The following is a 16,342-nucleotide window of genomic DNA, read 5'->3' on the forward strand; positions in this document are numbered from 1 at the left end:
TCATAAATTCTAATATTTCCACAAAAAAATGTCTTTAGCCTGAAATTTAAAAATGTATGATGATGATTTTTTTCTTATTTGATGTTGAACTTCCACCCAAAATATTCAGTGATAAAACAAATAACCGACTGTTTCTTCCTCTAGTGTACAGAAAGTGCAATATAAACTCTAAATCTGTCCAATATTTTTTTTTGCTTAACATATTTGATGCACAGTTTCAAAGAAAACCGCTTCATCTTTATTACTAAGACACATTTTATCCCCAATTAATCAATTAGCCATTACTTGTGCATTTTCTTATGCTAATGTAAACTTTATGGGAAGTTGTGTTGCCACTAACTTCTGTCAACTTGACAACAGTCTTCTCCCTCAACTATTTCCTCTCTCTCTCTGCTCTTGTTCCGTCTTGTTAATGTTTTCATACACTGCCGCCTAGAGGTCAGGAGGATGCAATAAAAAAAAAGCCTCATGACATCTTGAATTAAATGATTTTCATTCCTGCAGCTCATCCAGTCACACAGATGCTTCAGGTTTTCAGGCAGTTGCAGCAGAAAGATGTTTATCAGGAAAAACTAATTAAGATGCTGCTGATCTGTCTGTTATTACACACAAAACTGCCTCAGAGACAGAAAACACTCTCAGTTTATAAGTTATAAGTTTTAGCTGCAGCAGCAGTTTAATTAGTTTCATATTCTGTAATTAACTTGAGATAAAATAAATTCTAATCTACATCTGTGGGGGAACCGAGGAAAAAATGGAATATTTTCAAAACCTCTCCGGCCTTCTCCATCGATGCCCTAGTCCAGGGATGGGCAACTGGAGGCCCGGGGGCCACATACGGCCCGCACCCTCACTTTAAGTGGCCCTCAGTACAACTACATGCATTTGAGCATGAAATCTTAAAAGTGCAGTGTAAAAATGCACAAAATGACTTCTTGCAATTAATGTTGGTCTGCTGTTCTTGCACTGAAAAGAACAGTATACCTTTTGTATTCCTATTTATACTGTTATACACTGCACATTATTTGGTTGTTAAGATAAAACAAACTTAGATTTAGAAGTGTTACATAATTTATCATGTTTTAAGAGTTAATGTCTTATTTTAAGCGTTCAACATGCTTATTTCTAGATTTTATAATTTTAATTTAAGAACTCTTGTCAAGGTAAATTATCTGTCCATGCAGCAAGATCATTTCCCTCAGATTTAGTGTTTTTATCTTGTTTTTAGACACACCTTTTTTGCAGTGTACATGCATTTGAGCATGAAATATGTTAAGTTACTGCACTGTAAACATATTTAAAATTGCAGTTTCATCATATCTGGTTAAGTGCACGCTCCTATATGTGGCCCTGTGGTAGCGTCAAAGAAAAATTGTGGCCCCCTGCAGCATTTAAGTTGCCCATCCCTGCTCTAGACCTTCCCGCCTCCAACATCTGGCCTTCTGTCAGAAATCTTGGTGTGATTTGAAGAACAAATGAGATTCTTGAAAACAAAGTTCATAGATTTCTTCTCAAATTTCTTGACAACTTTAAGAGAAGCCCTCAGCCGTCTTAAAACAGCTACAGTGAAAAGAAAGTCTTGATTTGTATTTACTTGAACTAATTTGTATGACATTTATTTGATGTCTTTAATATATAGTTTATCCCTAGACAATGTGTTACCACGTTTTGTTCATTGAAGTTGGTCGGAGTAGTTTTTTGTGTGAATCTATCACATAAATCTTATTTTGGCAGTTGACATATAATGTAAATGTCCTTTCAGTGTGTGTGAAATGTGACTCTATTCCTAGATTACACTACAATGTACTCTAAGTAAACCACAGAGGCAGTTGTTGTATTTGATACTACTTAATTAATGATCTAGTGATCTTAAGTTAAAAATCTAAGAACGTCCTAAGTGAGAAAACTAAGAAGTTCCTAAATCATACGACAATTCCTAAGAAAAAAAAAAGGTGAATAGCATTCAAGAACATTCTTAGGAACATCCTATTTTTTTCGTAAGGATTTTCTTAAGTTTTATCTTCGGAACACTTTAGATAATCTGGCCCGTCTGTACTGCAGCTCAACCATAAGATGTCTGGTCTGTCAGGTGTCAAACTTCATAACATGGATCAAGTTTGAGTGCGACAAATGTTGAAGATATTTAACAGTTTTTTATTTTCAGTGTGTCACACCAGAGGTTAGGTTTCTCTGGACATGTCTGATGGACCTTGTTTGGTTCTGTGGCCATTCTGAGCTCTGTCCCTCTTCTTCATCATCTTTTTTTCCTTCCTCTCTCTCCATTTTTGCTTCTTCTTCTCCTTCTTCACCTTCTCTTCTACTTCTCGTCTTAGCTCGAATTGCTCCCTCCTTCTGTTACGCAGCCTCCGTATCTCTGCCCTCTTACTGGGCTCACCTGAAACAGACATCATGTGAAAGGTTCAAGTCTCGAGTCTGACTGTAAACCTGCACAAATCCCAACAGGTAACAGTCACCACACTGCAAAAAAAGGTGTGTCTAAAAACAAGATAAAAACACTAAATCTGAGGGAAATGATCTTGCTGCATGGACAGATAATTTACCTTGACAAGATTTCTTAAATTAAGATTATTAAATCTAGAAATAGGCATGTTGAACGCTTAAAATTAGAAATTAACTCTTAAAAGAAGATAAATGATCTAACACTTCTAAATCTAAAGTTTTTTTTATCTTGGTAAGAAACAAATAATTGTCAGGTCACTCTGCTCGGGCCAGTTCATCACTGCTTGCAGCTTTAATTTATCTTGTTTTGGAAAAAATAAAACAAGATTTCCCTCATATTTAGTGTTTTAACTTGTTTTTAGACACACCTTTTTTGAACCTGGTCTCACAGGAATCCGTGGAATAGCCACGGAATCACTCAAATTTCCGTGAAACTGACACAGATTTCGCTACAATGCAAGTTAATGACAGTCATATCCCGTGGCTATTCCATGGATATTTTTTCCTTGGTTTGTTCCAAGTCACGTGACTTTCACGGTTCCGGCAGTCAGAACAAAAAACATGGCGGACAGTTCTCTCATTTTGGGTGAAAAAAAATCAATATTTTGACTTAGTTTCTGCATAAAAATGGATTTTGATCACATTTCTAGTGATAAATATATGTTTTATTTTCTAAATATTCACTCAGTGAATGTACATAATCACTTTGTATGTTGGAATAGCCACGGGATATGACTGTCATTAACTTGCATTGTAGCCAAATCCGTGTCAGTTTCACGGAAATTTGAGTGATTCCGTGGCTATTCCACGGATTCCTGTGAGACCAGGTTCCTATAACAGGTCTCCTCGCTCTCCGTGAGGTCATAGACACACAATTACTAAACAAAGATACAAAATGACTAAAAAAGACACAAAATGACCAAAAAAGACACAAAATGACAAGACAGAATGACCAAAACAACCCCACAAAAAGACACAAAATTACTCAAAAAGACACAAAATAACTAAAAAAGACACAAAATTACCAAAAAAACACAATAAGACACAAAATAATTATAAAAAAAGACACCAAATGACTAAAAAAATACACAAAATTACCTAAAAAGGCACAAAATGGCAAAAAGACACAAAATGACACAAAAATTTGAGTGATTCCGTGGCTATTTCACGGATTCCTGTGAGACCATGTTGCTTTTTTGCAGTGCATGGGTTCTTATGGGTTAAGGAAAGGATCTGATTGGATGCTTTAATGTCATTTTAAGTGAAATAATGTAACTTTTATGTTCTCACTTCGTCGGAGGAAGTTCTCCTGCAGGATGTTGAGCTCGATGTCCTGGCTGAGAGCAGCCTTCAGGCCCTGCAGCCAGCCGAGGTGGATCCTGGAGAGAACAGCAGCACTTCTCCTCCTCTCCCTCTTCTCTCTCCTTCTACTCTCTCGTTTATCGCTTTCTTTCCTCTCCTTCTCCTCTATCTCTCTCTCCTCCCTTTCCCTCTTCTGTCTTCCTCTCTCCTCCATCCTCCTCTGTCTTTCTTCCTCCACTTTCTCCCTCTCCTGTCTCTCTCTCTCTCCTTCTCTCATCTTCTTCTCTCGTCTTATTCTCTCCTCCTTCTCCTTTCTTTCTCTCTCTTCCTGCTCCCTCCTCTGTCTCCTTTCATCCTCCCTTTTCTCCCTTTCTCTCCTTACTTGTCTTTCTCTCTCCTTCTCCTTCCTCTCTCTCTCTTCCTGCTCCCTCCTCTGTCTCTTTTCGTCCTCCCTTTTCTCTCTTTCTCTCTTCACCTGTTCCAGACTTACTTTATCCTCCACTGTAAAAAAAGATAAACAATAGCTACTCAATAAAATTGAGGCAACAGATTGCATGCAATATTATTTATTAAATCTAACTAAGTTACAAGTTGAGTTAATAACAACTTAACAGGAAGTGCCTGCCAATTAAAAACGGACTAATTCTATTGTGTTGGATTCATTCAAAATTCTCTTGATTTAGAATTACACACACATAAAGATTATATTTAATGTGATCAAAATGAGCAGATTCTATCTCAAACATTTTTATATTAAAGTTACTTAAACAACTGCCTCAAAATCAAGGACGCATTTATATTTAATACATTTTATCAAATATATTAACCGTATAAAGCCAAGTGTATCATATTTGATACATAAGTTTTTGAGACCTCTACATCATCAGTGTGATATTTTTTTCCTGAAAAACCTGATGAATACATGAATTGACAATTAAAAAAACTGAGCAAAATGTAACAAAAATGATTTGCTGGTTCCACTGGTGGATCTGTCATTGCTGCGTGAAAACTTCATATCAGCAGATGTATGATGTTGTTTTATATGGAAAAAAAGATTTTGTATGTTTGAGGAAAATGTTAAAAGGAAAGTCAAAGTTTTATTTGGTTAAAAATATTAGGTTTTATATGATTATGTTAGTTCAAGAAAAGCAAATTGTGAGCAACAAATTGCACAAAAAGACCTGACGTATCAAATATGATCCAAATTAAATTCATATATGAAAATTGATATTGAATTAAAAAAAAGGTTAGCCGGTTCAACAAACACTCCAGTTTTGAAAATTTTGAATTTTCTGGCAATTATTCCACGGTTCAGGCTTTATAGGGTTAAGTAAAATGAAATGACTACAGAATAATTTATTACAGTGTCCTTTCTACCTCGACAGTTCCTTCTGTCCTTCCATTCGATGGTTTCTAATCTGTCCCTTCCTGTCCTCTTTCTAGGTGCATTGTGGGTAACAGAAGGGTTGGAAGACGCTCTCGGAGGTTTAAACTTCTTTGAAGAAGGGTCCGTATCTGGTGAAGACTCCGGTTTTATCCCGAGCCAGAACTGGACAATTTCCTTGGCAGTTCTGGTCTTCACTCTCTTACTCTGTCTTTGTCTGTCCTCGTCTTTGGATTCTGCAGGTGGACAACATCTCTCTTCTTCTTTAATCTTCTCTGATGTGTTAGGTGGCTCACTGTCTCCACAAAAAGACGGCCCATCACCCCAAGGTGGCTTCTTTGGAGAAGAGTACATGTCTGCTCCAGACTGAGGTCCTGCAAAGTGTTTTTTCCAGCTGAAAACCAATATAAATATAAATATACAGTCATGGAAAACATTATTAGACCCTTGTTTTCTTCTATTTCTTGTTCATTTTAATGCCTGGTATGACTAAAGGTACTTTTGTTTGGACAAATATAATGATAAGAACAAAAAATAGCTGATAAGAGTTTAATTTAAGAGCTGATATCTAGAAGAATGTTTCCATGACTGTAGATGTAAACATGACTAAAAAGACACAAAACGACCAAAAATAGATACAAAAATGACAAAAAAGACACAAAATTACCAAAAATAGATCTAAAAATGACACAAAATGACCAAATATAGTTGAAAAATGACTAATAATGACACAAAATGACCAAAAAAAGATGCAAAAATAGATGCAAAAATAACAAAAAAGACAAAATGACAAAAAATAGATGTAAAAATGACAAAAAATACACAAAATCACCAAAAATAGATGCAAAAATGCAAAAGTATTTAACCATCCTTGTTTTCTTCAGGTTCTTGTTCATTTAAATGCCTGGTACAACTAAAGGTACATTTTTTGGACAAATATAATGGTAATAAGAGTTTAATTTAAGAGCTGATATCTAGATATTTCCCATGGTTTTATTGATAATGATTTTGGTTATGATCAATTAAACCATGTTAAATGTCTAGATATCAGCTCTTATATTAAACTCTTATCAGCTAGTTTTGTTGTTATCATTATATTTTTCCAAATGAATGCACCTTTAGTTGCACCAGGCATTAAAATGAACAAGAAATTGAAGAAAAAGGGTGGTCTAATCATTTTTTCCATGACTGTTTGCAAAATTGTGGAGACTTTCAACATAAATCTGAAACCTGATGCTACAGAATCAGTTTATCAAACAATTAACCAAACTTAATAATTGCATAGAGGTTTCTCCTCATTGTTTAACTTTAATAATGTGTGATTAACATCTGAATGTCACTAGAAAACGTGACTTTCAGAGTTAATTCTCACATTAAAATATACAGAAAGAGTGTTTCTGTTCTTGGCAAATAAATCATAAAGTCATAATGCTGCTTGATTAACTTTTGAGATGCTGAAATCCAAGTATGTTCATTAAACTCTTATGAGCTATTTTTGTTTGAGTTGTTGATTGAGTCAAGTAACTGTTAACAATCTTGACATTTTAGTGCAAAGTATTTGAATTCTGCATACTTTGTTTTAAATATGCATAGCGGCTGCTTTCTACTGGTTGAAGCCTGATTATTGCAATTTTTAAAAAACTGTTCTGGAGGCAGGTGACATTTGTGGCAGCAGCATTTGTCACCAATGTTAACCAACACCTCACATTTTGGGAATTTCCAGGGCAGAGTCACTTAAGTCAGAAGTGAAGGGGTTTAGTTACTCTTTAAGATAAGATGATAAGGTAAGATAAGAAGGTCACAAGTGCATCGACTGCAAACCTTTGACTCGATATAAAGTTTCCTCGAGTTTGTGCAAAAATCTTTCCTGCCACATGCCATCACACTGTACAATAACAAATAATAACCTGGTTCATTACATACTGTCTATGCACTTTATGTGTTTTTATGCACACTGTTCATTGCACCAACATTTTTATACTGTATATTCATATTTATTCTGCACTGGAATTATATTCTACTCCTTCTTTAGACACTTTATATTTTATTGTATTTTATTGTATTTTTATATTTTATTGCTTGAAGTATGCCTAGGTTGTTCTTTTTTACTTAATTGTGTTGTTATTGTCTCTGTGTGTAATGCTGCTGCTACACTGTAATTTCCCAGCTTGGGATAAATAAAGTATATCTATCTATCTATCTATCTATCTATCTATCTATCTATCTATCTATCTATCTATCTATCTATCTATCTATCTATATATCTCTCTATCTCTCTATCTATCTATCTATCTATCTATCTATCTATCTATCTCTCTATCTCTCTATCTATCTATCTATCTATCTATCTATCTATCTATCTATCTATCTATCTATCAAAGAAACGCTACACCTACAATCCATTTTGTGCACATGCATCCTAAACAACAAGTCAGTTAAAAGAAAGTTAACAAAAATTCAGTTTTTTCATTTCCTCCCTTGATAACAGCACTTCACTGTTCTTAATAAAAACATGTAACTTATGAAAAAATTGATTTACATGAAAGTAAAATGTATGAAAAGTAAATGGACTCTTTCCACAACACAATACAGTTCTACTGAACATTAAAAGTCAAATAAAAAAGTATGTATTTATGCTGTAAAGTGTGGCTTACCTCTCCAAGGGTTTGTGTGGAAAGGAAAAGGAATCATTTGTCCCTGGAGATAAAAACATGTTTTCCTTGACGACCTGCTCTGTTGTTGTTGTTTTTTAAATATATAAATACAAGCAATGATGGAATGTAACTAAGTGCATTTATTCAACTGCTGTTACCAATTACAGATTGTTATGAATGGCTGTAGTGGCCACTGTTTGCATACTGTAATATTTCACTATAAATTATATGCAATTTGTGTATTGCACTGTAAAAAAATGTCTGTAGATATTATGCAAAATTCCTTGCAGCTTTATGCTTTGTTACTTAAAATAAAATGAAAAATCTTTCTCCCTTCGCCTTCAGAAAGATAAATGTGTTAAACTGTGGTCCAAGTGGGTTGAATATGTTAATCTGGAACAGACAGAAGTACTGTAAGGATGACCCTGTAATGCTGTTTTGTACTGTAACACTGTACTATGTTTTATTGGGTCTAATGCAGGGGTCTCAAACTCAAATTACCTGGGGGCTGCTGGAGACAGTATCCAAATAACCAAAAAAAGACACAAAATGACAGAAAAAAACTAAATTACTTAAGAAAGACACAAAATAATCAAAAAAAGACTGAAAAAACACTAAATGACTTTAAAAAGACACAAAATGACCAAAAAAATACACAGAATTACCAAAAAAGACACAAAATCATTTTAAAAAGACACAAAATGACCCAAAAAAAGACACAAAATGACCAAAAAAGACTAAATTACTTAAAGAAGAAACAAAATGACCAAAAAAACACAGAATTACAATATATATATAGGCCTATACAAAATATTTCGAAAAAAGACACAAAATTATTTAAAAAACACACAATAATTTTTTTAAAAAGAGACAAAATTATTAAAAAAAAGACACAAAATTACCACAAAAAAAGACACAAAATTACCAAAAAAGTAGTTAAAGGGACCTTCCCCACACAACACGGTAAAGTACCATACCTATAAAACTCACATTAAACTTTCATATCAAGGTGGGGGCCACATAATATCATTATGAGGGCCGCAATTGGCCCGCAGGCCGCAGGTTTGAGACCCATGGTCTAATGTTTAGTTTGTATTACTTATATTTCATTTCGAAACTCCATGGTGGATAATTTATTTTTATTTTTTCTATTTGCTCTTTTACATATGTCTACCTTTCCCAGTTTGTTCAAAGTTCTCAAATGTAATAATAATACGCTTTCTGTATCTTGTTTCTTGTTTTGTAAACAAAAAACCTTGTGAGTGGCAGAAATACTATTGTATATTGTCTGAAAGTAAGCACTGTATGATAATGCTCTCACAAAATAAAAATAAAAAATGTAAAAAAAAATCAAAAAAAATCTGACTGATTAATGACCAAGTTTGTGTGGAGAAAAAGGAGCCATGCATGTGATAAAAGGACAGACTGAAAGATGCTAAACAGAGACAGGAATTAATGCAGAGGAAGTTGACAAATTTGAACCAAAATCTCCTGGACTGGAGAGGTTTAGACATGTTTAAGTGGTGTATACAGGCAGGATGGACAAAATAGCCCAAAACTCCACAGAGTTAAGAGTTAAAGCAGCACTATTCTGAGGTGTTGGAAGGAACCCCAAGCTCCCACACTGAGTCTGTGGAAAACACAGATGATGGAGACTGTGGCATGTGAGAAGATGTTGGGGAGATTAAATTGTGAAAATGATATGATAAAAGAAAAATGGGATAATTTTGGTAAGCAGATTTGTTGATTTTCCTGCCTTACCTGCGCACTTGCCTGTCTTGTTTTTAATTAATTTATTTTCAGATTTTGTATTTTATTTATTTACTATTATTGTATTTATTTATTCTTTTATGTATTTTATTATTATTATTTATATTTTTTATTTTTTTATTTTTTTTATTATGACCTCCATCCTGTCTGGTTTGTTTGATGTTCGTTTGTATGTTGTAAAAATGAAAAGATAATAAAAACTTTGAATTAAAAAAAAAAAAAGAGTTAACCCTATAAAGCCTGAACCGTGAAATAATTGCCAGAAAATTCTAAATTTTCAAAACTGGAGTTTTTGTTGAACCAGCTAACATTTTTTTTTATTCAATATCAATTTTCATATATGAATTTAATTTGGATCATATTTGATACATCAGGTCTTTTTGTGCAAGTTTTTGCTCACAATTTGCTTTTCTTGAATAAAACTTTGACTTTCCTTTTAACATTTTCCTCAAACATACAAAATATGTTTTTCCATATAAAACAACATCATACATCTGCTGATATGAAGTTTTCACGCAGCAATGACAGATCCACCAGTGGAACCAGCATATCATTTTTGTTACATCTGGTATTTTTGTGAAATTTGTTGCTCAGTTTTTTTAATCATCAATTCATGTATTCATCAGGTTTTTCAGGAAAAGAAAACATCACATTGATGATGTAGAGGTCTCAAAAACTTATGTATCAAATATGATACACTTGGCTTTATAGGGTTAAAGCAGTACCTGAAGGCAACATTGGTCTTCCACAGAAAAAAAGGGAAAGAAAAAAAGCAAAGAGCGGATCACATGACCGCCTCCGTTATTTCCTGCAGCATCAAGTGTTTTTTCCAGCTGAAAACCAATATAAATATAAATATACAGTCATGGAAAACATTATTAGACCCTTTTTTTCTTCTATTTCTTGTTCATTTTAATGCCTTGTATGACTAAAGGTACATTTGTTTGGATAAATATAATGATAACAACAAAAAATAGCTGATAAGAGTTTAATTTAAGAGCTGATATCTAGAAGAATTTTTCCATGACTGTAGATGTAAACATGACTAAAAAGACACAAAACGACCAAAAATAGATACAAAAGTGACAAAAAAAGACACAAAATTACCAAAAATAGATGCAAAAATGACACAAAATGACCAAATATAGTTGAAAGATGACTAATAATGACACAAAATGACCAAAAATAGATGTAAAAATAACTAAAAAAGACATAAAATGACCAAAAATAGATGTAAAAATGACACAAAATGACCAAATATAGTTGAAAAATGACTAATAATGACACAAAATGACCAAATATAGTTGAAAAATGACTAATAATGACACAAAATGACCCAAAATAGATGTAAAAATAACTAAAAAAGACATAAAATGACCAAAAATAGATGCAAAAATTATTTTGTATTATTTTTATTATGACCTTCATCCTGTCTGGTTTGTTTGATGTTCGTTTGTATGTTGTCAAAATGAAAAGATAATAAAAACTTTGAATTAAAAAAAAAAAAAAAAAAAAAAGAGTTAAAGCAGTACCTGAAGGCAACATTGGTCTTCCACAGAAAAAAAGGGAAAGAAAAAAAGCGCACTTGCCTGTCTTGTTTTTAGTTAATTTATTTTCAGATTTTGTATTTTATTTATTTACTCTTATTGTATTTATTTATTCATTTATGTATTTTATTATTATTATTATTATTATTAATATTTTTCTTATTTTTTATTTTTTTTATTATGACCTCCATCCTGTCTGGTTTGTTTGATGTTCGTTTGTATGTTGTAAAAATGAAAAGATAATAAAAACTTTGAATTAAAAAAAAAAAAAGAGTTAAAGCAGTACCTGAAGGCAACATTGGTCTTCCACAGAAAAAAAGGGAAAGAAAAAAAGCGCACTTGCCTGTCTTGTTTTTAGTTAATTTATTTTCAGATTTTGTATTTTATTTATTTACTCTTATTGTATTTATTTATTCATTTATGTATTTTATTATTATTATTATTATTATTATTATTATTCATATTTTTCTTATTTTTTTTTATTTTTTTATTATGACCTCCATCCTGTCTGGTTTGTTTGATGTTCGTTTGTATGTTGTAAAAATGAAAAGATAATAAAAAAAAAAAGAGTTAAAGCAGTACCTGAAGGCAACATTGGTCTTCCACAGAAAAAAAGGGAAAGAAAAAAAGCGCACTTGCCTGTCTTGTTTTTAGTTAATTTATTTTCAGATTTTGTATTTTATTTATTTACTCTTATTGTATTTATTTATTCATTTATGTATTTTATTATTATTATTATTATTAACATTTTTCTTATTTTTTTTATTATGACCTCCATCCTGTCTGGTTTGTTTGATGTTCGTTTGTATGTTGTAAAAATGAAAAGATAATAAAAACTTTGAATTAAAAAAAAAAAAAGAGTTAAAGCAGTACCTGAAGGCAACATTGGTCTTCCACAGAAAAAAAGGGAAGGAAAAAAAGCGCACTTGCCTGTCTTGTTTTTAGTTAATTTATTTTCAGATTTTGTATTTTATTTATTTACTCTTATTGTATTTATTTATTCATTTATGTATTTTATTATTATTATTATTATTATTAACATTTTACTATTTTTTTTTATTTTTTTTTATTATGACCTCCATCCTGTCTGGTTTGTTTGATGTTCGTTTGTATGTTGTAAAAATGAAAAGATAATAAAAACTTTGAATTAAAAAAAAAAAAGAGTTAACCCTATAAAGCCTTAACCGTGAAATAATTGCCAGAAAATTCTAAATTTTCAAAACTGGAGTTTTTGTTGAACCAGCTAACATTTTTTTTAATTCAATATCAATTTTCATATATGAATTTAATTTGGATCATATTTGATACATCAGGTCTTTTTGTGCAATTTTTTGCTCACAATTTGCTTTTCTTGAATAAAACTTTGACTTTCCTTTTAACATTTTCCTCAAACATACAAAATATGTTTTTCCATATAAAACAACATCGTACATCTGCTGATATGAAGTTTTCACGCAGCAATGACAGATCCACCAGTGGAACCAGCAAATAATTTTTGTTACATCTGGTATTTTTGTGAAATTTGTTGCTCAGTTTTTTTAATCATCAATTCATGTATTCATCAGGTTTTTCAGGAAAAGAAAATATCACATTGATGATGTAGAGGTCTCAAAAACTTATGTATCAAATATGATACACTTGGCTTTGTAGGGTTAAAGCAGTACCTGAAGGCAACATTGGTCTTCCACAGAAAAAAAGGGAAAGAAAAAAAGCGCACTTGCCTGTCTTGTTTTTAGTTAATTTATTTTCAGATTTTGTATTTTATTTATTTACTATTATTGTATTTATTTATTTATTTATTCATTTATGTATTTTATTATTATTATTATTAATATTTTTCTTATTTTTTATTTTTTTTATTATGACCTCCAGGATGGAGGTCATAATAAAAAAAATAAAAAAAAATAAAAAAAATAAAAAATAAGAAAAATATTAATAATAATAATAATAATAATAAAATATCTGGTTTGTTTGATGTTCGTTTGTATGTTGTAAAAATGAAAAGATAATAAAAACTTTGAATTAAAAAAAAAAAAAAAGAGTTAAAGCAGTACCTGAAGGCAACATTGGTCTTCCACAGAAAAAAAGGGAAAGAAAAAAAGCGCACTTGCCTGTCTTGTTTTTAGTTAATTTATTTTCAGATTTTGTATTTTACTTATTTACTCTTATTATATTTATTTATTCATTTATGTATTTTATTATTATTATTATTATTAACATTTTTCTAATTTTTTTTATTTTTTTTATTATGACCTCCATCCTGTCTGGTTTGTTTGATGTTCGTTTGTATGTTGTAAAAATGAAAAGATAATAAAAAAAAAAAAAGAGTTAAAGCAGTACCTGAAGGCAACATTGGTCTTCCACAGAAAAAAAGGGAAAGAAAAAAAGCGCACTTGCCTGTCTTGTTTTTAGTTAATTTATTTTCAGATTTTGTATTTTATTTATTTACTCTTATTGTATTTATTTATTCATTTATGTATTTTGTTATTATTATTATTATTATTAACATTTTTCTTATTTTTTTTATTTTTTTTATTATGACCTCCATCCTGTCTGGTTTGTTTGATGTTCGTTTGTATGTTGTAAAAATGAAAAGATAATAAAAAAAAAAGAGTTAAAGCAGTACCTGAAGGCAACATTGGTCTTCCACAGAAAAAAAGGGAAAGAACAAAAGCGCACTTGCCTGTCTTGTTTTTAGTTAATTTATTTTCAGATTTTGTATTTTATTTATTTACTCTTATTGTATTTATTTATTCATTTATGTATTTTATTATTATTATTATTAATATTTTTCTTATTTTTTATTTTTTTTATTATGACCTCCATCCTGTCTGGTTTGTTTGATGTTCGTTTGTATGTTGTAAAAATGAAAAGATAATAAAAACTTTTAATTTAAAAAAAAAAAAAAAAAAGAGTTAAAGCAGTACCTGAAGGCAACATTGGTCTTCCACAGAAAAAAAGGGAAAGAAAAAAAGCGCACTTGCCTGTCTTGTTTTTAGTTAATTTATTTTCAGATTTTGTATTTTACTTATTTACTCTTATTATATTTATTTATTCATTTATGTATTTTATTACTATTATTAACATTTTTCAAATTTTTTTTATTTTTTTTATTATGACCTCCATCCTGTCTGGTTTGTTTGATGTTCGGTTGTATGTTGTAAAAATGAAAAGATAATAAAAAAAAAGAGTTAAAGCAGTACCTGAAGGCAACATTGGTCTTCCACAGAAAAAAAGGGAAAGAAAAAAAGCGCACTTGCCTGTCTTGTTTTTAGTTAATTTATTTTCAGATTTTGTATTTTATTTATTTACTCTTATTGTATTTATTTATTAATTTATGTATTTTATTATTATTATTATTATTTATATTTTTCTTATTTTTTATTATTTTTATTATGACCTCCATCCTGTCTGGTTTGTTTGATGTTCGTTTGTATGTTGTAAAAATGAAAAGATAATAAAAAAAAAGAGTTAAAGCAGTACCTGAAGGCAACATTGGTCTTCCACAGAAAAAAGGGAAAGAAAAAAAGCGCACTTGCCTGTCTTGTATTTTATTTATTTACTCTTATTTACTCTTATTGTATTTATTTATTCATTTATGTATTTTATTATTATTATTATTATTATTAATATTTTTCTTATTTTTTATTTTTTTTATTATGACCTCTTTTGTATGTTGTAAAAATGAAAAGATAATAATAAAAAAAAAAAAAAGAGTTAAAGCAGTACCTGAAGGCAACATTGGTCTTCCACAGAAAAAAAAGGGAAAGAAAAAAAGCAAAGCGCGGATCACATGACCGCCTCCGTTATTTCCTGCAGCATCAAGTCTCCGCTGCTCGCTCGACAGCTCAGCAGTGGTGAGGCCGCTCCGAACGCCCTGAACGCAACGTTAACGGGAAGAAGCAGAAAAACACTCCGGACGACGTGAACGCCTCATAACTGTTGCAGCCACACTGACCACGGATATACAACCACTTAGACATTTGTTTTCTACTTTCTTAGTGGCTGTTTTTTTTTAATTTTTATCTCATAGCCTTGTAAGAAGAAGGGAAAAAAAGGCCGAGCTCATAATGGCGACAGCTGCCCCTGCTGGCTGCGGCCCCAGCCCCGGCTCCGGGTCGGGCACGGAGCTGGTCCGCGGGCAGGCCTTCGACGTCGGGCCTCGGTACAGCAACCTCTCCTACATCGGGGAGGGAGCCTACGGGATGGTGTGGTGAGTGGCCCGAACAGTCGCTGTCTTAGCTTTTTAGTTGTTTTTTTTGAGACATAATATAAAGAGTGTTTTTTTTTTTATCCCGACTTAATGTTCGCGAACGCAACGTGAAAATCAATATATCTGATCTGATCTGATCTGAAATCAATATATTTATATGAGAGAAGAATAACAAATATTACCAAAGCGATGATAGTTCAAGTAAGACAGACAGGGAAAAAAAAAGATTAAATCACGACTAAACTGGCTGACTTTTGGTGTCTTTTAATAATACCAGACTAAAAAGTCAACATAGCTCATGTGGAAGTCCAATAATATTATTTAGGTACAAGTAAAAGTAATGTAATGTGTCTACACAAATGCCATCGCTTTAAACTTGTATTGGATTTCTCTGCGCTTAAACGCAACATAGTTGCAGCGTAAAAAAAATAAACAAAAAGTGTGTTTTGTCAAAATGTAGGGTGTGTGCAAGTCTCCACTTTGGATTTACAGTGATTTTAGTTGACTGTAGTGGTGTCTATGTCCCAAATAAGCCCTTCTAGTATTTGTAGGTTTGTATTAGGTCTGGGCGATATGGACCAAAAGTCATATCCCGATATATTTAGGCTGAATATCGATATACGATATATATCCCGATATTTTTATCACAAAGTGAGAGCAAATGTTCAGTCAAAGCCAAATATAACATGTCACAAGTAGTTTTATTAAAACCGTTTGTTTATTTATGTGAACATAAATACTGTACTGTTTAAAAAAAAAAAAAATCAAACTCCATAAAGTGACAATCAAATAAAAATAGCCTATGAAACAAAATGGGCCCATCTTTTTCTGAAATAAATATATTTATATGAGAGAAGAATAACAAATATTACCAAAGCAATGATAGTTCAAGTAAGACAGACAGGGAAAAAAAAAGATTAAATCACGACTAAACTGGCTGACTTTTGGTGTCTTTTTAATAATACCCGACTAAAAGTCAACATAGCTCATCTGGAAGTCCAATAATATTATT

At 31.5% G+C, this 16,342-nt stretch overlaps 2 protein-coding genes across 3 annotated transcripts in view; one reads left to right on the forward strand and one right to left on the reverse strand.

Moving 5' to 3' along the window:
• Positions 1–2,116: 2,116 nt before the first annotated feature.
• LOC131975457 (inner centromere protein-like) lies at positions 2,117–7,874 on the reverse strand. The gene is made up of 4 exons (XM_059338158.1): positions 7,801–7,874; positions 5,140–5,540; positions 3,751–4,263; positions 2,117–2,395 (listed from the first exon to the last, which is right to left on the reverse strand). The coding sequence occupies exons 1-4, from the start codon at positions 7,857–7,859 to the stop codon at positions 2,181–2,183; spliced, it is 1,188 nt and encodes a 395-aa protein (XP_059194141.1). The 5' UTR covers positions 7,860–7,874; the 3' UTR covers positions 2,117–2,180.
• A 7,061-nt stretch (positions 7,875–14,935) lies between these two features.
• mapk1 (mitogen-activated protein kinase 1) overlaps positions 14,936–16,342 on the forward strand; it is a 44,153-nt gene continuing 42,746 nt past the window's right edge. For both annotated transcript variants that reach the window (XM_059338159.1, XM_059338160.1), the window contains exon 1: positions 14,936–15,330. In XM_059338159.1, coding sequence (XP_059194142.1) covers positions 15,188–15,330 — 143 coding nt within the window. In that variant the 5' untranslated portion in view covers positions 14,936–15,187. The remainder of the gene's footprint in view (positions 15,331–16,342) is intronic.

The sequence above is a fragment of the Centropristis striata genome, chromosome 7 (genome assembly GCF_030273125.1).
Source record: "Centropristis striata isolate RG_2023a ecotype Rhode Island chromosome 7, C.striata_1.0, whole genome shotgun sequence".
Lineage (NCBI taxonomy): Eukaryota > Metazoa > Chordata > Actinopteri > Perciformes > Serranidae > Centropristis > Centropristis striata.